This window comes from Schistocerca americana, chromosome 5 (genome assembly GCF_021461395.2).
Source record: "Schistocerca americana isolate TAMUIC-IGC-003095 chromosome 5, iqSchAmer2.1, whole genome shotgun sequence".
Lineage (NCBI taxonomy): Eukaryota > Metazoa > Arthropoda > Insecta > Orthoptera > Acrididae > Schistocerca > Schistocerca americana.
The window spans coordinates 410,183,848-410,204,734 of NC_060123.1; the positions used below are offsets into that span (position 1 = coordinate 410,183,848).

General features: G+C 40.9%; 1 protein-coding gene across 1 annotated transcript in view; it reads left to right on the top strand.

Annotated features, from left to right (window-relative positions):
- Window positions 1-20,887, top strand: part of LOC124616178 — a 151,068-nt gene that overhangs the window by 116,101 nt on the left and 14,080 nt on the right. Inside the window, exon 7 of the mRNA XM_047144464.1 lies at window positions 16,596-16,756. Coding sequence (XP_047000420.1) covers window positions 16,596-16,699 — 104 coding nt within the window. The 3' untranslated portion in view covers window positions 16,700-16,756. The remainder of the gene's footprint in view (window positions 1-16,595; window positions 16,757-20,887) is intronic.

The following is a 20,887-nucleotide window of genomic DNA, read 5'->3' on the forward strand; positions in this document are numbered from 1 at the left end:
GTCAGTTTTAAAACTAACACACACGCAGCCTAGCAGCCAGCCCCAGGTGGCCAGTGTTACATGTTAATGTTGAGCATTCTGACTACTTACAGCATTATTATTATACATCATTGTGTTTTTATTTTCCTGTCAATATATGTCATTGTTTTTAATTATGTCATTATGCTAGCGCTAGTGATTTATAGTTCATGATTTTCATTTTATGTAGTGTTATGTACTGCACACACAAAAAGTGACGCTATTTATGCATGTATTTATTCTAGCTTCAGAGCTATTTTTATTGCTTGAACAGTCGACATTTTCCTAGTACAGCAGGTTGCTAATAACAACGCTGATACTTTTATTCCATGTATCGCAGGAAACCCATGTGCCTACACTAATTCTTATTAAGTCAGACGGACGCCCTTAGGCCACTGAACCACGATATCGCAGATAGCTCCAATGCACTGCCTACCCTTCAATTATTAGACAGGTTGCCTTAGCACTGTCTGCAGGTTGCTCCATTGCCCTGCAAATTATATAATCATCAATCCAAGTCTGCAGATTGCACTAATGCACTGCTGAACTTAATAGTCGAGTCACTCACTGGTAGCTCATACGCACCGCGAACTTGTACTTACACGTCACCGAATCCTAGGCTCCTAGGTTGACCACAAAACAATTCATACATCGATTGCCGTGAGACAGTTTGCACTCACACTATGCCTTTGGCACTCAACCACAAATGAACTGAGCCCCAGACGCTCTTTTATTACATTTTATACAACGCCACTTTCTTCTAGATGGCAATTTCATTGCAAAATCATCGGATTCTGCCAAAGATTCAGATACCGTTCCCCAGATGGCAGCCTTTTCTGTTGCTGAACGGATTCGTTGCTTTTCACCATCTGACAGTGCAAACTGCACTTTCAAGAACAACGTTGTTATATACACACACTGTCGAATTCTACTGACGTAGTCCCTTATGCACTTCGTCAACCGACTAAAAAACAACTTCCCCTGACAGATTTTGTATCCGATTCGGAAGTTTACATTCGGGAAATATTCCCTTTATTTTATTTCTTGTCAATTATTACTACTTCAATGTCATGTTTTATGGTTATCAATTTATAGTTATGATTAATGTTAGTACACTTTATGGTTATACGTTATTTTTGTGTCATATTCGGTATTCCCTTTTAACTTTCATTGTTTCTGGACTGGAAGTATCTCTGATAGCACCTATTGGCCTTCAATTCGTATCCGCCATCAGCTACCATTAGTCACACATTTACACAACACTTCATACGCCCAATAACAACTTACAACACACTCACACTGTTCATATCCGCACTACTTTGGTGTAACTTGTTGATGTTACCAGACCTCTATTGTCATATACTAAGTACATGAACAAGGCTTTTATCGTTTATGCCCTCCGCTCTTCGGAAGGGGAAAGGGAAGTATGTACGTATGTACGTTAGGTTCAGTAGCAGTTTCTTTTAATCAACGACGTAATCAATTTACCTGTTGAACACTTAAGTTGCTCTGTTAAAATGGAATCAAACGTCTTTGTGACATCAGCTATTCGTTTATTATTGCTTTTCAATAAACTGTTACTTTTAAGTTGCACTTACAATGTCTTAGTCTTGGACGCAGAGCCACTAGCGCTCTCCGACGCTGTTATCTGCACCCAGCACTCTGCCGCCTCAGCGCTGATAAAGCTGCGCTACGCCACTTCCACTGCTTCGCGCCCAGCCTCTGTATTCACAAGCAACAGACTCGCTCTCGATAACATTCATTTCTGACTTCAGTACAGTTAATCTCTCTATTGACCACTTCTGTAAGTAAAGATCCTATGATTATTGAGTTAACTTGAGTTGTCCTACCCTCATTCGGGTTTTCTACAGCTGAAAAACCACTCAATATTATTTCTGAAATTTATGAAGTACTTCACCTGTCTCGCCGTGTCGAGCCTTAGCGGGGTGGGTGCCCCTGCGTAGTGGCCAATGCGTGGGAGGTGCCTAGGCTGTGCAGGTTTACACCGCGATCACAGGATTCCTTCTCATTTTATTCATTAAAAAAAAAAATAATAATAAAATAAAAAAAATAAAAAAAAAACTTTCTTCGTACAAGATCTCAAATTAATTAACGACACTTGGCCTTCGTCCCATAGCAGGTTGAAAAATTTTTCCAGCGAGTTACGCTTAGTCTGCGCTGCGTAGTACTTCCTCCGTGTTCAGCATCTTTTTTGCTGACGCGTGATTGATCAGCGGATACTCAGTGTTGAATTACACCATTGTCTTGCCGCCTTGCTACCCCCACGGCTGCCAAACTGTTGGTTGCCTGCCGTGATTCTACTTCGTGGCCTTCTTCATCAGTAAGCGTGACTGAACGGGTCCATCGTTGCTACTTGCCAGGTAATTATTGCTACAACGTTGTACCCCCTCTCTCATCTCTGAATTACTCATCAAGTAAGCCAGGAAATTTTTACTTGTAGGGTCATTAATACTTTCTCTCGCAGTCGACCGTTATCAACATTGGAAGCTGAAAGCAACCTCCCCTTTTACTATGCTGCGTTGGAGGTCCGACTTACCTGTAATTCGGACGGTATTCGGATGCGAATGAGGTTGCCAATCACGTGTGCAAATTGCGAATATGAGTGCTATCAATTATACACTTTTCCAGTCTCTTGGGCTACCCTTCACCACCATGTTGTTTGGCAGACTCAAGAATTTTTAATAGTTAGTCGGGATCGACAAACTCACGCCACTCTCTCTCGCGCTGAACTATCCAGTTGCTTCCATACAACACATTACTTATGCTCCACGCTAATTTTACACACTAACACTACTGAGTGCGAGATGTCACTGTTTTTAGCTGAAACTACTACACCTCCATGTCCTCGTGTTCTAGTCTCACTTCGTCAACCAATAATTCAGCCTGTTGGCAACAGTTTTCTGTTCGCTGTTCCACAGACTGTCACCGCCACCCTGGTGTGCCAGCGTTCAACGTCAGAGACTGAATCGTACCGGGTAACACTGAATAATAGTGGCCTAGTGTATAATAGTTCAAGATGTGACGTATGCGCTGCTTCTATAAGGATATCAGCTCAATTGCACTCCAACTTTCATGTCACCATTCCCACATTTACCTTATACCTTCCTGAACTCTCTTTTAACTCCATCACCATGAGAAGCTAAAGAATTTACTGAATACCAATGATTCAGATCTACTCCAATCGATCAATCATCTCCTTACCCAGGAACACAACCAAGTTGCTCTTGACCGAGTGGCCTCACATATTGCTGATTGGCACCAAACCAAGCGATTAACCACCGTTGTATTACCCAGCGCTGGTTCGGTAATAATCATTGTAATGATTCTGATTATAGTATCCTGGATACTCTGTAAAAGAGGGTTTTGCAAATGTTTCACTTCCTTCCGAGAAGTAGTACCACCCGCACAACCTGAAGGTGAATATCACACCTGAAACTACCTGCCAACCTTGGTGCATGCGATCAGGCATGACCCCCCTTAGAATTAAGTGGTAGTCTAGGTGTCAGGTCAATGAACTAATTTTGTAATGGATTTGTATTTCTATGTAAAGTCTGTGGAAGCACAATTTAACTGTCGAGTCTTAACCCTCATGTAAGTCATTTTGTTGTCTCTTTAAATTTTTGTCATTTTATAATGTTCTCATTCACCCACTTGGGCAGTTACCATTGTAATCCTAGATTTAAGAACCCAAAGTAATATTACGGGAAAAAACCCCCTTGTGACTGTTAGGCCTGGGAGCATTCTCTCACCCCCACGAGGGTGGAGTGTTTCAGTGTGCTGTACTCCGGTGCCCCTCATCATCGCCTGGGTACCCACCATCACTGATACCGCCGACACACACTCACAGCATGGCGCCGCCCCACTGCCGTCGCACCAACTTCACAAGTTTGTTATTCAAGAACCTTCCTTCAGGCCCTTCAGGCCACTTTGTAACTTTTGCACATATTGATATCACTATGTTATGGGACCCTTCATAATGATCATATATTTTTTTAAATGGAATAATCAATTAGAATAAGCTCATTCATTTCCATCCAGAGAGCCTTCTTCGGAAGGGGAAAGGATGTGCAGGGATGAGACCCCCCAGGAGGAATCATTGCCGACAAAGTTTTATTAAATAAAACTTTCCATGCATAATGTTCGGCCGTAGCCGGCTTGGGCATACTGTGGTGGAAGGTGCTGGCCGGAAGACCATGGTCGGCACATTCCTGCCACGTGCTCCTCGGTCAGACTCAAGTCCCACGGGTTGGTTGTGCTGACGGGGGTACGCTACTAGCAAGGTGCGTTGGCGGAATCAATCCTCCAATCCGAGACTAATCGTGTGATCATGTGGGGACGCGGCCGGGAGCGGCGAGGGCGGCTTGGAAACAGCTCCGCGCTCTCTTGGCTTCTGACCTCAGCCCCGAGTAGTCGCTCCTCTAGCCTCTGCCTCTCTGATGAGCAGACGGCAACCCCTCTTGGGGCTGCTCAGCCCTACGTAGGCACCACTGTACCATCTTTACAAGAATAAACTGGGCCCATGCCACTCAATTAATTTTCATTTTACAACATCCTCTGCTCCTGATTTCTATCCTGACGAACACCTCCATCTAATAGGCACTGCTCATACATGGTTGTTTAAACTTTCAGGCAGGTTTAGTGACATCTCTGAACAGTCAAAGGGAATGTGTCTTTGATACAATATCCACAGTCAATGTCTATATTTTGGAGTTCTGGGAATTGGTGTGACGCAAAACGTTTTTTGATGTGTGTAAGCAAATGCAGCTCTCAGTCTTTGATTGCATTCTTGGTTATAAATGGGACATTACATGTTGTTAACGATTGACCTAAATAGGTTCTGTGTCTTGTGGAATTTAGTTCCAGGTCATGTAGGTAAACTAAATCAACCATTGTTATAGGTGATTTCAATGTGGACTTCTTAACAGAAAATAGAAACAAAATGGACTTTGAACACCTGATGTACTGTTACAACTGTTACCAGTGGTGGACACTCCAACTAGAGTAACAGCCAGGTTCTAGCACTTTAATAGATAATGTATTTGTAGATAAGGATATGTACATGAATATAATAGAGGGAAACATTCCACGTGGGAAAAATATATCTAAAAACAAAGGTGATTAGACTTACCAAACAAAAGCGCTGGCAGGTCGATAGACACACAAACAAACACAAACACACACAAAATTCTAGCTTTCGCAACCAACGGTTGCTTCATCAGGAAAGAGGGAAGGAGAGGGAAAGACGAAAGAGTTTGAGCCTTTACAAATGTCTGCTTGTGTCTGTGTATGTGCGGATGGATATGTGCGCGTGTGCGAGTGTATACCTGTCCTTTTTCCCCCTAAGGTAAGTCTTTCCGCTCCCGGGATTGGGATGACTCCTACCCTCTCCCTTAAAACCCACATCCTTTCGTCTTTCCCTCTCCTTCCCTCTTTCCTGATGAAGCAACCGTTGGTTGCAAAAGCTAGAATTTTGTGTGTGTGTTTGTGTTTGTTTGTGTGTCTATCGACCTGCCAGCACTTTTGTTTGGTAAGTCTCATCATCTTTGTTTTTAGATATATAAGGATATTTACAATAATTTAACTGTGAAAAATGTTATAAATGGCCTCTCTGATCATTAATGGCAAGTCCTCACTCTGAACCAAATAAATGTACAAAGGAAAGAAAATTTCATTTGGAAAAACTTTAGGATTTTAAATGAACACATCAGTGAAAGCTTTAATCAGCAATTACAGCTAGTGGACTGGTCTCCTGTGTATGCTGCAATTGATGTTAACTTAAAATTTAATACATTTATAATTGAAGTTACAAGTATTTTTGAAGAAACCTTCCCAAAAAAAGTAAATGAGAGAAAACCTGTTAAAATCTGGAAACAAGCCTTGGATTACTAAAGACTTCAAAATTTCTTGTAAAACAAGAAGAGAACTATATGCTGCAGAACTATATGCTACTCCCAGTAGGAGTATGCTCTATAAACTGTACAATAAAGTTCTGAATAAGACCATACAAGCAGCAAAGAACATGTGCTTGAAGACAGAAATTGATTACTCGAGCAATAAAGTAAAAACTATTTCGAATTTTGTAAAGAAAGAAACAAGGAAAAGTGCAGTTAGCAGTGAAAATATCCAAATAAACAGTGAGGGTCATCTTGCTAGCAATCCAAAAATAGTTGCAGACACATTAAACAAACATTTTTTAACAGTACAGAAAAAATAGGTTTACAAGGCTCCATGAACGACGCCATCAATCTTTTGAAACTCAGAGTACCTAGTTCAATACAACATATGAAGGTAACAACACTCACTGTTCAAGAAATTGAAGAGTTATTAAATCTCTGAAAAGTAAAAACTCTACCAAGATTGACAATATTTCTAACAAATTATTAAAATACTGTTGCAGCCATGTAAGTAAAGCCCTCTGCCACATTTTTGATGCATCACTTAAGCAAGGAATAGTTCCTGAGAGGCATAAGTATGCTGTTGTAAAACCGCTGTATAAGAAGGGAGATAAGATGGATGCTGCTAACTATTGGCCAATATCACTACTTACAAGTTTTTCAAAGGGTTTAGAGAAACTAATGCATGCCAGGATAGTTAAGTATCTCAGGCATCAAAATATCCTCAGCGAAAGTCAGTTTGGATTTCAGAAAGGTTTGTCAACAGAAGGTGCAATATTTGCATTTGCTGGCAAAGTCTTGGAATCTATCAACAAAAAATTAAGGTAGCTGGGATTTTTTGTGACCTAACAAAAGCGTTTGACTCTGTCAGTGACCAGATTCTTTTACAAAAAGTTGCACATCTCAGTATAAGTGGTTCATCAGGGGAATGGCTTGACTCGTACCTGACAAACAGCAAACAGAAAGTTGTAATGGATAGTCAAAATGGAGTACCATTATTTTCATAATGGGGTACCATCACATGTGGAGTGTACCAAGACTCAGTTCTGGACCCCCTACTTTTTGTTATCTTTTTAAATGATCTGCTTCTCTGTACGGAATATTGTAGATTCACCATTTTTGCAGATGATGCTACACTACTAATTGATAATTCAGTAGATAAACTTGAGGAAACAGGAAATAAGGTCTTAAGTGAAACAGTGAACTATTTTAACATTAATGGCTTTTCTTTAAATTACACTAAAGCAAACTATGTTCAGTTTCACACAACATTCAAAGATGAGGAAATAGTAGTAAAAATAGGTGAGCAGGTAATAATCAGGGTGGATACCTTAAAATTCCTAGGCTTGCATATTGACAGCAAACTGAACTGATCAAACCACATTGTTGTGGCAGCGTATCAGGATGACCAAATGTAGCAGGAAGACACCAAATGTAGTGGGTGGGTGCCACGAAGTGCTGTACTAAAACTCGGTGAGAACTTTCCAAATGATTTATTTGCTTCCGCTACATTGCTCCGTTCACTTCGGTCTGCATCACAGGACCCCACAATGCTGAGGAAGCACCCCAACGGCCTGTTTAATGCAATGCTGTGTAGTGCCAGCCTTGGCCAGCCCGCTGAGTTCTGATGATGTCAGGATGGCTGCACCAGCAGCTGACTCAGCAGCCACTGTCCTTGTTTTCTCCACGCTCTTCCACTGGGAACCATAGGCTGGCCCCGCTGCTGCTTCTTTCTCGCTGGTGTAGCTGAGAACACGGCGGCAATGACCGCCCATGATCCGGCGTTCGAATATGTGGCCCTCGCCTCGGAAGTCTCCAGCGTGTGCTGGGAGCCGAGGCGACTGCCCTTGGTAGCGAGCCAAAGAGTGGCCCTCTGCTGGCTGGCTGCGGACCCCACGTTGGCCTCAGAGGGTCAAACAAATGACCCGCCGTGGACTGGGATGCTGTTGCCCCATCTGTTGCTTAGCCCAGCAGTGTGACATGCCACCATCCAGGAGAGCTGCCACACTTGAATAAATCTCATTAGAAAACAGCACCTATTTATACTCAGCTGTGCGTCTCTGTTTTGCCAAGTGCATTGCTTCGCGTCACGTATGCATAACACTTAGGTTGGCCAGTGGCCCTCTTCTGCCTGTGACATGCACCATGTACACTGCTATGTGTGCCCTCTCAGGCAGTTCTATGCCCCGGTGGTCTCTATTTGCCTTCACAACTGCTGGAATGCATAACTTACTGAAATCCGACCCACATTTGGCTGTAACTTGTGCTCAGAATATTGCACAAAACTAACTTTCCCTATCCTAAACAGTGGTGCTGCTTTATTATTCCCCCCTTTGGAAAGACCTGGTCCCCAGGTTGACCCATAACTACCTCTTAACTTGTTTGGGTCGGCACCTACGGCATATTTCCTTACTACTAGAAAACTTAAATGTGGTCTAATGCCCTCTTAAACCATGACGTGAAACAGAACATAAAAATTGCTTACTGGATGACCACTGCTCAATCAACCCCTTACCTACTCAGCTCACACCCTCAGTATCCAATCCACTGGGATTTTGACTACCCATGGTTCCCTTTTGAATTAGCTTTCCACCTGGTCAGAAAGAAAACAACACATAACAAAGTTAAGGCTGTGATGACGCTTGGCACAGAGGGGCTCAAAATGATCATTGTTTGCCATTGCCCTTCCCTATACTGAGCGACAGGTTGTACAAGCTGTTCGGATGATATGTGCCCCTCTTGCTCTAAAATGAACTGGTTTATGGATCTCAACAGACCTTGCTCCAGAGTTTGATTTAACAAGGTCAGATTCTGCCTTGGCAAAAACTGTAAAGTGGCTTCTGGCCAGTACAGCTGTGGCTGCGTAACATTCAATTGCACAACTCCTGAAATTGATGCTGGCAGATGGAAGGTTGGTCCTATTATGTTGCAATTCATTCCATTGATTAAAATTCCTCTCCCCTCAACCCGTTGCAAGCTCAATTTTGGCTCCATGATGTCCCTAGGACAGTCTATTCCTTTTCCCCTGGCTAAAAATAACTGCACCGTGCATGTGTTCCATATTTGTAGTTTCACTGATTTTCCTACAGCATTCACTATTTTTGATCCAAACACAACACTGATTGTGTGACTACTTTCACCTTTAAATTTACATTATATGAAGTGGTGCAATAAGCACAACTTTCCTGTTCCAGCACTGTAGATAACAAAAAATTTAAACAAGAAATTGTATGACTCTGACATTGTTCATCACATATTTAATATGTCTTTGAAGCAAAATTTATGCAGATGCATTTATTTCTCCAGAACTGCATTTGATTTCTCCTCCAACAACACTCCACATACATCAGACAAGACACTTCCCTTTTCAGTGACCTGAGAACAGGGATCACCATCACTCTTCCTCTCTCTTCAAAAAGACTGCTGTCCACAGCAGGCTTACAATACTCCCTCTATCCTTCCTGTGACATGGCTGGAATCACATCCGGGCAACCCTTTGGCCGTAACTGCCCAATGTGTACTATCCTTGTTCTAGTTGGCATCTGAAGCTTAACATTAATGGGAGATGTGGTTTCAACAACTTGGTATGGCCCTTGATAACTCGTGAGGAACTTCTTCATTTTCCCTTTTTGCGTATAGGGGCTGGACAGCATTACCCGTTGCCTCACTTTATACTGCGGTAAACTTCCTTTCCCCTTTACTGTGTGTTACTGCCTTTCCAAAGCCTTTGTATTCGCCTTTTGTACCCATTTCCAAACATCCCAAATTGTCCTTGTGAGTTGATGTACAGATTCACTGGTCTTTACTTTTTGCTTAAACTGCCCTGCCTTCCTTAAGACCTCAGAACACCGTACATAAGTTTCCCCTTCACCTGTTAATCTAATCTTGGCTATATGTAACAACTGTTCATCAGACCAACCACTCATCACTGCTGAAGTCTCCAAGTCCTCCACAAACGAACATACATCCTCAGATGCCTTGCCAGAAAACAGAATAATCAGACTCGCGGCAGCTGGATCAATTTCCTGCACACTAGGCAACAACGACTGATCAGATGCGGTTTTCTGCTCACTTCTAGATTTTAATTCATTTCTCAACTGCATATTGTCCACTGTCAATTGTGCTATTTTTTCAATCAAAATCCATACCATTCTGGTTCTCACACACCTTGCATCAATGACTCTGCCACTGTGTTGCTTTTGTTACCAGTTAGTCCAGAAAGAAATATTTAAGTACAAGAATAACTCGACTTCCTAAAACTCAGTATCATCATACTAGTATCATCCCAACCCAAACAAAAGTAATTAAATGCCACAAAAAAGAAAATAATAAATCTTACTGCTCCAAATACACTAACACTTATTGTGATAACAAAAAATACTATGCCTACACAAAACATCTAAAATGTTGCTTGCCAGGAGCCGTACTCAAAAAAACAAAAAAGAAGAAAATGTCCAACACTCAAAAAGAACAATTTTGTCAGCACTCACCACATCTTGTAACTGTACTGCAGGCAGTGGGCTCGAACGTCGTACTGGACAGACGACATCTGCTATTCTGACACCAAATGTTGTGGTGGCTTCCGGCACTGAATGTATCAGGATGACCAAATATAGCGGGAAGACACCAAATGTAGTGGTTGGGTGCCAGGAGGTGCCACATTAAAACTCGGCGAGAACTTTCCAAATGATTTATTTGCTTGGACTACAGTGCTCCGTTCACCTCGATCTGCATCACAGAGCCCTGCAATGCTGAGGAAGCACCCCAGTAGCCTGTGCAATGCAACGCTGTGTTGTGCCAGCCTTGGCTGGCCCACTGAATTCGGATGATGTCAGGATGGCTGCGCCAGCAGCCGACTCAGCCGCCACCATCCTCGTTGACTCCACGCTGTTCCACTGCGAGCCGTAGGCTGGCCCCACTGCTGCTTTTTCCTTGCTGGCATAGCTGAGAATGTGGTGGCAATGACCACCTGCGATCTGGCATCCGAATCTGTAGCCCTCGCCTCAGAAGTTTCCAGCATGTGTCGGGAGCCAAGACGACTGTCCATGGTAGCGAGCCGAAGAGTGGCCCTCTACTGGCTGGCTGCGGACCCTACGTTGGCCTCAGAGGGTCGAACCAACAACCCACCGTGGACATGGGGGTTGTAGCCCTATCTGTTGCTGCATGTAGCCTGGCGGTGTGACACGCCCTGCCATCCAGGAGAGCTGCCACACTTGAATAAATCTCATTAGAAAACGGCACCTATTTATACTCAGCCGTGTGCCTCTGTTTCGCCAAGTGCATCGCTTCACGTCACGTATGCATAACACTTAGGTTGGCCAGTGGCTCTCTTCTGCCTGTGACTTGCGCCATGGAGACTGCTGTGTGCGCCCTCTCTGGCAGTTCTATGCCACCATGGCCTCTATTTGCCTTTGCAACTGCTGGTATGCATAACTTACTGCAATACGGTCTGCACCTGGCTGTAACTCATACTCCGAATATTGCACAAAACTGACTTTCCCTATCCTAAACGATGGTACAGATACAATATCTTGGACCTATGAAAAAGATTGAGTTCAGCAACTTACGCATTATGCATTGTTTCTTCTTATAGAAGTGTGGAAACCATGAATTCATCCTATTATGGTTATTTTCATGCCATTATGACATATGGAATTATATTTTGGGTTTGTCAATCACTGGCTAAAAAATTACTGTGTGCACTAAAAAGAGCCATAAGGATCATGTGTGGAGTCCATCCTAGAGCCACATGCAGGAATCTCGGGAATCCTTACATCCACTGCGCAATATATATTCTCTTTGATGTGCTTCATCAGGAAAGAAAAATCAATTTTTAAACTGATTAGTGAATATCATAGTCATGAGACGAGAAGTAAACATGATATCCATTATGAACAGGCAAATCTAAGTATGGTACAGAAAAGAGTCTATTTCACTGGCTGCAAGATTTTTTACACCCTCCCTTCAAGAATTAAGTGTTTGGTAGAAGATGAGCTCTTGCTTAAAAAAACTTTAAGACAGTTCCTATTACAAGGATCATTTTATATGATAGAAGAGTTACTGAACTACAATGTTTAGCATTTCTTTTATTGTTAAATGCAAATAAGTGCCCAAATCTACATTAGTAAGGTTGACTATTCTCCTTGTGAAAACATGTTGTTGTTGTTGTGGTCTTCAGTCCTGAGACTGGTTTGATGCAGCTCTCCATGCTACTCTATCCTGTGCAAGCTTTTTCATCTCCCAGTACCTACTGCAACCTACATCCTTCTGAATCTGCTTAGTGTATTCATCTCTTGGTCTCCCTCTACGATTTTTACCCTCCACGCTGCCCTCCAATACTAAATTGGTGATCCCTTGATGCCTCAGAACATGTCCTACCAACCGATCCCTTCTTCTGGTCAAGTTGTGCCACAAACTTCTCTTCTCCCCAATCCTATTCAATACTTCCTCATTAGTTATGTGATCTACCCATCTAATCTTCAGCATTCTTCTGTAGCACCACATTTCGAAAGCTTCTATTCTCTTCTTGTCCAAACTATTTATCGTCCATGTTTCACTTCCATACATGGCTACACTCCATACGAATACTTTCAGAAATGACTTCCTGACACTTAAATCAATACTGGATGTTAACAAATTTCTCTTCTTCAGAAACGCTTTCCTTGCCATTGGCAGCCTACATTTTATGTCCTCTCTACTTCGACCATCATCAGTTATTTTGCTCCCCAAATAGCAAAACTCCTTTACTACTTTAAGTGCCTCATTTCCTAATCTAATTCCCTCAGCATCACCCGACTTAATTAGACTACATTCCATTATCCTTGTTTTGCTTTTGTTGATGTTCATCTTATATCCTCCTTTCAAGACACTGTCCATTCCCTTCAACTGCTCTTCCAAGTCCTTTGCTGTCTCTGACAGAATTACAATGTCATCGGCGAACCTCAAAGTTTTTATTTCTTCTCCATGAATTTTAATACCTACTCCGAATTTTTCTTTTGTTTCCTTTACTGCTTGCTCAATATACAGATTGAACAACATCGGGGAGAGGCTACAACCCTGTCTTACTCCCTTCCCAACCACTGCTTCCCTTTCATGTCCCTCGACTCTTATAACTGCCATCTGCTTTCTGTACAAATTGTAAATAGCCTTTCGCTCCCTGTATTTTACCCCTGCCACCTTTAGAATTTGAAAGAGAGTATTCCAGTCAACGTTGTCAAAAGCTTTCTCTAAGTCTACAAATGCTAGAAACGTAGGTTTGCCTTTCCTTAATCTTTCTTCTAAGATAAGTCGTAAGGTCAGTATTGCCTCACGTGTTCCAGTGTTTCTACGGAATCCAAACTGATCTTCCCCGAAGTTGGCTTCTACTAGTTTTTCCATTCGTCTGTAAAGAATTCGTGTTAGTATTTTGCAGCTGTGACTTATTAAACTGATAGTTCGGTAATTTTCACATCTGTCAACACCTGCTTTCTTTGGGATTGGAATTATTATATTCTTCTTGAAGTCTGAGGGTATTTCGCCTGTTTCATACATCTTGCTCACCAGATGGTAGAGTTTGTCAGGACTGGCTCTCCCACGGCCGTCAGTAGTTCCAATGGAATATTGTCTACTCCGGGGGCCTTGTTTCGACTCAGGTCTTTCAGTGCTCTGTCAAACTCTTCACGCAGTATCATATCTCCCATTTCGTCTTCATCTACATCCTCTTCCATTTCCATAATATTGTCCTCAAGTACATCGCCCTTGTATAGACCCTCTATATACTCCTTCCACCTTTCTGCTTTCCCTTCTTTGCTTAGAACTGGGTTTCCATCTGAGCTCTTGATATTCATACAAGTCGTTCTCTTATCTCCAAAAGTCTCTTTAATTTTCCTGTAGGCGGTATCTATCTTACCCCTAGTGAGATAGGCCTCTACATCCTTACATTTGTCCTCTAGCCATCCCTGCTTAGCCATTTTGCACTTCCTGTCGATCTCATTTTTGAGACGTTTGTATTCCTTTTTGCCTGTTTCACTTACTGCATTTTTATATTTTCTCCTTTCATCAATTAAATTCAATATTTCTTCTGTTACCCAAGGATTTCTACTAGCCCTCATCTTTTTACCTACTTGATCCTCTGCTGCCTTCACTACTTCATCCCTCAAAGCTACCCATTCTTCTTCTACTGTATTTATTTCCCCCATTCCTGTCAATTGCTCCCTTATGCTCTCCCTGAATGTCTGTACAACCTCTGGTTCTTTTAGTTTATCCAGGTCCCATCTCCTTAAATTCCCACCTTTTTGCAGTTTCTTCAGTTTTAATCTACAGGTCATAACCAATAGATTGTGGCCAGAGTCCACATCTGCCCCTGGAAATGTCTTACAATTTAAAACCTGGTTTCTAAATCTCTGTCTTACCATTATATAATCTATCTGATACCTTTTAGTATCTCCAGGGTTCTTCCATGTATACAACCTTCTTTCATGATTCTTAAACCAAGTGTTAGTTATGATTATGTTGTGCTCTGTGCAAAATTCTACCAGGCGGCTTCCTCTTTCATTTCTGTCCCCCAATCCATATTCACCTACTATGTTTCCTTCTCTCCCTTTTCCTACACTCGAATTCCAGTCACCCATGACTATTAAATTTTCGTCTCCCATCACAATCTGAATAATTTCTTTTATTTCATCATACATTTCTTCAATTTCTTCGTCATCTGCAGAGCTAGTTGGCATATAAACTTGTACTACTGTAGTAGGTGTGGGCTTCGTATCTATCTTGGCCACAATAATGTGTTCACTATGCTGTTTGTAGTAGCTTACCCGCATTCCTATTTTCCTATTCATTATTAAACCTACTCCTGCATTACCCCTATTTGATTTTGTGTTTATAACCCTGTATTCACCTGACCAGAAGTCTTGTTCCTCCTGCCACCGAACTTCACTAATTCCCATTATATCTAACTTCAACCTATCCATTTCCCTTTTTAAATTTTCTAACCTACCTGCCCGATTAAGGGATCTGACATTCCACGCTCCGATCCGTAGAACGCCAGTTTTCTTTCTCCTGATAACGACATCCTCTTGAGTAGTCCCCGACCGGAGATCCGAATGGGGGACTATTTTACCTCCGGAATATTTTACCCAAGAGGACGCCATCATCATGTAATCATACAGTAAAGCTGCATGCCCTCGGGAAAAATTACGGCTGTAGTTTCCCCTTGCTTTCAGCCGTTCGCAGTACCAGCACAGCAAGGCCGTTTTGGTTATTGTTACAAGGCCAGATCAGTCAATCATCCAGACTGTTGCCCTTGCAACCACTGAAAAGGCTGCTGCCCCTCTTCAGGAACCACACGTTTGTCTGGCCTCTCAACAGATACCCCTCCGTTGTGGTTGCACCTACGGTACGGCTATCTGTATCGCTGAGGCACGCAAGCCTCCCCACCTACGGCAAGGTCCATGGTTCATGGGGGGGGGGGGGGGGGGGGGGGGTGTGAAAACATATTTTGCAATATTTATTGTCTGTAACACTTATTATATTGCCGTATTTATTTATTTATCTCTCAAAATTGATTTTCTGTAGTAGAACCTAAGTTACTGTTTACCGTAATATGAAATCATTTTGTTTTGTTTTTATGTGCTACCATAGATCTCTGACACATTCCATATCCTGTGATACTGTCACAACATGGATCACTGGAACAAGAAATAAATAAATAAATAAAAAATAGCTCTGAAATAGACAGATTCATCATTTTTTATTTATATTTCTCTTTTTTATTTGCAAACAGAAAACAACTAGTGTCAGCGTTTTTCCTTATTTCTGATTGAAATTCATTTACAAGATTTTTCTTGATTTGAACTATGTTATTATCTGCAGAAAAATTTTCAGTTTTTTTTTAATGTCATCATAATTATAAATTATTACACCAATATTGCTGTCATCAGCTTTTATGACTACAGCTTGATGCAATTCAAATGTTAAGATCTTTTATATTTTTTGTGTAACTATGTTTGTAGCGAACTGCCTTGGTGATATCTTTGATAGCTTTTACTGCCACATCCATTTGTTCAAACATCTTTGAATGAAGTGCGAAACATAATCAAGTACATTAACAGACTTTATGTCTTCAGTTGATACTGTCACTAATGCCACTTCCCTTCCTTGGAAATACCTGTGTGATATCCCTAATGGACATAAATAGAATTTAGCAGTTTGAGAAAGATATTTATCTGGTACTGAATAAAGTTGATCTTTGGACCTGAGTCTGATCACATCAAGTACCAATTCTCCCAGTATTGATTTTGAATGTGTTTTATTGCTCAGTACGTTTAATTGCAGTTTATCACATTTAGACAAAATTTTATTGACTCTAGATAATTTTTTCATAGTGTTGAAATTATCATAATGAATATATTTTTTGCCTTGTATTTGTATTACTGGGTCAGTGGTGCACAGTAGTTCCTGATTTTCTACTCAGCTTCACATTTCTTATAGTTATTTGTGCAAGTGCTAGGAATATTAGAATTAACAGAGTTCAGTCAAAAGTATTGGTTATAACTAAGTCTTTGTTACTAAGAATGATAACCTCTGTATGCTGATGTAGTTCTCTTTATGATTACCATGTATACATTATTTGTGATTTTTGTTTTTTATTTGTGCAGTGATGAATTTATTTTTAAATTGCAGATGCAGATTCACCTCCTCCATATGAAGTAGTTGCACCACCTCCATATGAAGTGACAGTTGCTAGTGGAAGTTACGTCTTGCAGGTTACATATAACTCTGATTAAAAACAATAAATAAACAACTTCTTTTGAATGTGGGCAGCACAGGATTTGCTCTTTTGTGTGAGTTTAGATTTTCCTGGCACATGATGATTTTGAACTGTTCTTTGGTGTTCAGCCAGATGGTAATTTGTAATTTAATTTGCATGAAACATGTAATTACAGGCATAGCAATTGGTAGTACAATACAACAGAATACAATCTAATTTTATTTTATTATATGAACTTAAGAATGTAGTCCAAATCATTTGACATAATAATACTTTAGATTTTAGTTTCCACAGTAGGCTACAGAAGCACTGCTCAGAGAGCCACGATTTTAGATGTTTCTTGAATGTCTCTCCAGTTATTACCTTCAGTTCATTTGGCAGTGCATTGAAGTATTTTGCTCCATTAATATAGGGACTGTTTGCTGTTTTTATTTCAGTCTTCTATGTATCATACAGTAATTTTGTACTTGTCTAGTGCTGTGATAATGAATTTCTGCATTACAACATGTATACTTCTTATCTTCTACAGTTAATACTATTGTTTCAAACATATACATAGAATAGATAGTCAGAATTTTAAATTCTATAAACAATCCCTTACATGATGTTCTAGCATCTTTTTTGCCTAAAATTCTCAAGGCTCTTTTCTGGAGTTTAAATACTTGGTCTACATGAGTTTTGGGAGCCCCTCGCAACAATGAAAAACCATATGCTAGAAACGGATGTATTAAACCAAAATACATCATCCTCATTGCTTGGGTATTGATGTATGGAGCTATTCTTCTTAAAACATATAGGCTAGGTGATAGCCTTGCACATACATTGTCAATTTGTTATGTCCATAGTAGTTTGCTATCTATGCATATACCTAGGAATTTACACTCACTGCAGATTTCCCCTAAATTATTACTACCTCAAGAATCAATACAAGTTTGCAAATCACCAACATTGAAGGGGATTATATCTGTTTTTTGTAAGTTGACTTTTAGATTGTCCTTTTCAAACTTTTCCTTTGCAATATCTATAATTTTTTTACCTTTATGCCGAGATTAAGAATATCACTTCCCCAACAAAGGCCTGAAGTGTCATCTGCAAACATTGTAATGAAGGTATCATTTTTTACTATCTTTCGGAAGTCATTAACGTAACATATAAAAAGGAAGGGACCAATTATCGATCCCTGAGGCACACCAAATTTAATATCCTGACCCTTGATGTATAACTTTTTAATGTTTCTCCATTATTGTGTGAGATTGAGGTACACTGTCTTCTGTTTTTTAAATATGATGTGATGAGGTGCAATAGTTTTCCACTTATGCCATCTCTAGCCAGTTTTGACAGAAGTACCTTATGATTAACCCTATCAAAAGCATTGGATAGGTCTAGGAAAGCTCCAGCTACTTGCATGCCTTCATCAATTTTGTCAAGAGCTTTCAGCATAAATTGAAGTGTTGCAGTCATGGTGCTACGACCACTTCTGAAACCATGCTGAAAATCTCCCAGGATGTTGTGCTTATTATAACACTCTAACGTATATTTCAGAATTATTTTTTCAATTAACTTGCTAAAAACAGAAGTTAAAGTGAGTGCTCTGTAATTTTCTACTAGTTGTTTATCACCTTTTTTTTGTAGAGAGGTTTAACAATGGCTAATTTTAGTTTGTTGGGGAACACTCCTTCTTTCCACCAAAATTGTGCAATATTTAGGAAAGCTGATTGTTACCATCCTCAGGCAGTCCTGATAACTTAGTGTCTTCAGCTGGATACTGTTTTTATATTCCTTCCTTTCTGTTGTCAGTCTGGTCATTCAGTGCCCATGAGTGGCTCCTCTGGTGAGATGAAGGGGAAAATACATGATTGGGACATGAGCCACAGTCGCCAGTATCTGTACCACTGTCACAGGCATTCATCAGGATGCTGCTGATGCAGACTAGGCTCATCTTCAGTTGGTATGGTAAAAGCAGATCTTCCTACACAATGGCATAATGCGTAGAGTACACTTATGTAGGACCCAAACCTTACTTAGATGGAGACTGCCAGCTTTATTTATAAGTTAATTGTGTACCAAGATCTCAGTATAAAACAACTGACTGTATGTTCTTCTTTATCTATTGATGCTAATGCTTTGTGTAGCTTTCCTGTACCACCCTGACAGTCTGGCCAACACACATTTTGCCACAGTATCATGGAATGTGTTACATTTCTGATTTCCAGAGTCCTGGGTCATCCATAACAGGCCCTAATGAGGCTCTCCTCTTGGATGGTGTGTTCAACATGCATCTGACCATATGAGGTGTGTTCAAAAAGAAACCAAACTTTTGCTGCATCAGCTTTATTATGTATTGTATAACATTTTAAGCACGGTCTCCTTCAAAATAGCCCCCTCTACTGGCAACACACCCTTCCCATCATTTCTTCCAGTTTTGGAATGGCTCCTGGAACACATTTTGTGGGATGACATGCAGGTTTCTTGTCACATTGTCTGTATCTCCTCTATGGTTTGGAAATGATGTCCTTTCAACGTGTTTTTCAGTTTGGGAAACAGGAAAAATTCTGCTTGGGCTAGGTCCAGGGAATACAGTGGATGGGGCACAATGTGAATGTGGTGTTTCGCTAGATAGCTGCAGACAAGGAGTGACTCCCGAGCTGGTGAATTGTCATGATGCAACATCCAACTCTGGTTTTCCCACAATTCAGGCCTCTTCCTGCACACAGCATCCCTCGTGCACACTAGGGTTCCCTGGGTAGACTTTCCTGCTTACCATCTGACCATGTGGCACAAATTCATGATGGAAAATGCATTTGTAGTCAGAAAACACAAAAATCACCACCTTGATCTTTGACCAACTCATGCACACTTTTTTTGGAGGAGGTGACTCTTTGTCCACCCACTGCTATGACTGCATCTTTGTTTCAGCATCACAGTCATACACCCACATCTCATTGCCTGTTATGATGTTCTTAAGATAGTTCTCATTGTCATTAACAGCAGCAAGCAATTCCTCTCACAATTTAGCATGGGTCTGTTTTCGATCTTCATCAACAAACATGGTACAAATTTTGCACTGACTCGATGCATCTCAAGTTTTTCACTCAAAATTTGATGGAATGATCCTATGCTGGTGCCCACCACCTCAGCAACTTCCTGAACAGTTAAATGATGATTTCCATGAATCATAGAATGAACACTATCAATATGGCCATCATCTGTTGATGTGGAAAGACGTCCAGACTTGAAATCATCATAGACTGGTAATCTGGCCTGTTGAAAGCGTTTGAACCACTCATAGCACCGTGTGCAAGTCATAAAGTCCTCCTCATACGCTTGGCTAAGCATTTGAAATATCTCTCTGAAAGTTTTTCCAAATTTGTAGATACGTTTCACACACACATTGCTTTTCAAGTTCCTTCATTGCTCTAGTCTGGTAAGCAGGGTGTACATAAGCTTACTTCAGTGGCTATGGTTTGCTTGCTAACTGTCTGAGTGATGTGAGACAAATGGTAGTTTGTTGTCTAAACCTGCCACTAGTTGCACTTTGTAGCCACAGCACACTCTCCCTGCTGTTTGGCACGCTATTTTAAAAATTTGGTTCTTTTTGAACAGCCCTCATATATGCTTCCATCTGATGCTGCTAAATGCACACCGATTGCATATATTTTGGTACGTATGTGCCTGCATGGCAGCTCAGTTGGCCTCCATCCATGACAGTGGGAATGTCTCTGCCTGTCTTGTTTTTCTGATATTCAGATTTGAAATGTGCACTGCAATAGAAAATCCCACCAGTTGTGAGGTGCAGTCTGTGATACAGCTTTTGTTGGCAAAAAACCTAAAACTTATAGAAATTTATTGTGAACTTTGCGAAGTATATGGAAACAATGTCATGAGTGAATGTTCTGTCTGGAAATGGTGCATTCAGTTTAAAAATGGCCAAACCAACTTTCATGAAGAATAGAGAGTGGACGCCCGAGCTTTTTGACTGACGATCTTGTTGCTAAAGTTGATGAAACAATTCGTGAAAACTGTCGCTTCACAATAACGGAGCTTTCACTTTCTTTTCCACAAGTTTCATGGACTTTTTTGTTTGAAATTGTCACTCAAAAGCTAGGCTACCACATATTTTGTGCATGATGGGTGCACAAAATGCTTACAGAGCACCACAAAGAACAGTGAATTGGGGCAACATTGACATTTCTGGAGGCCTACC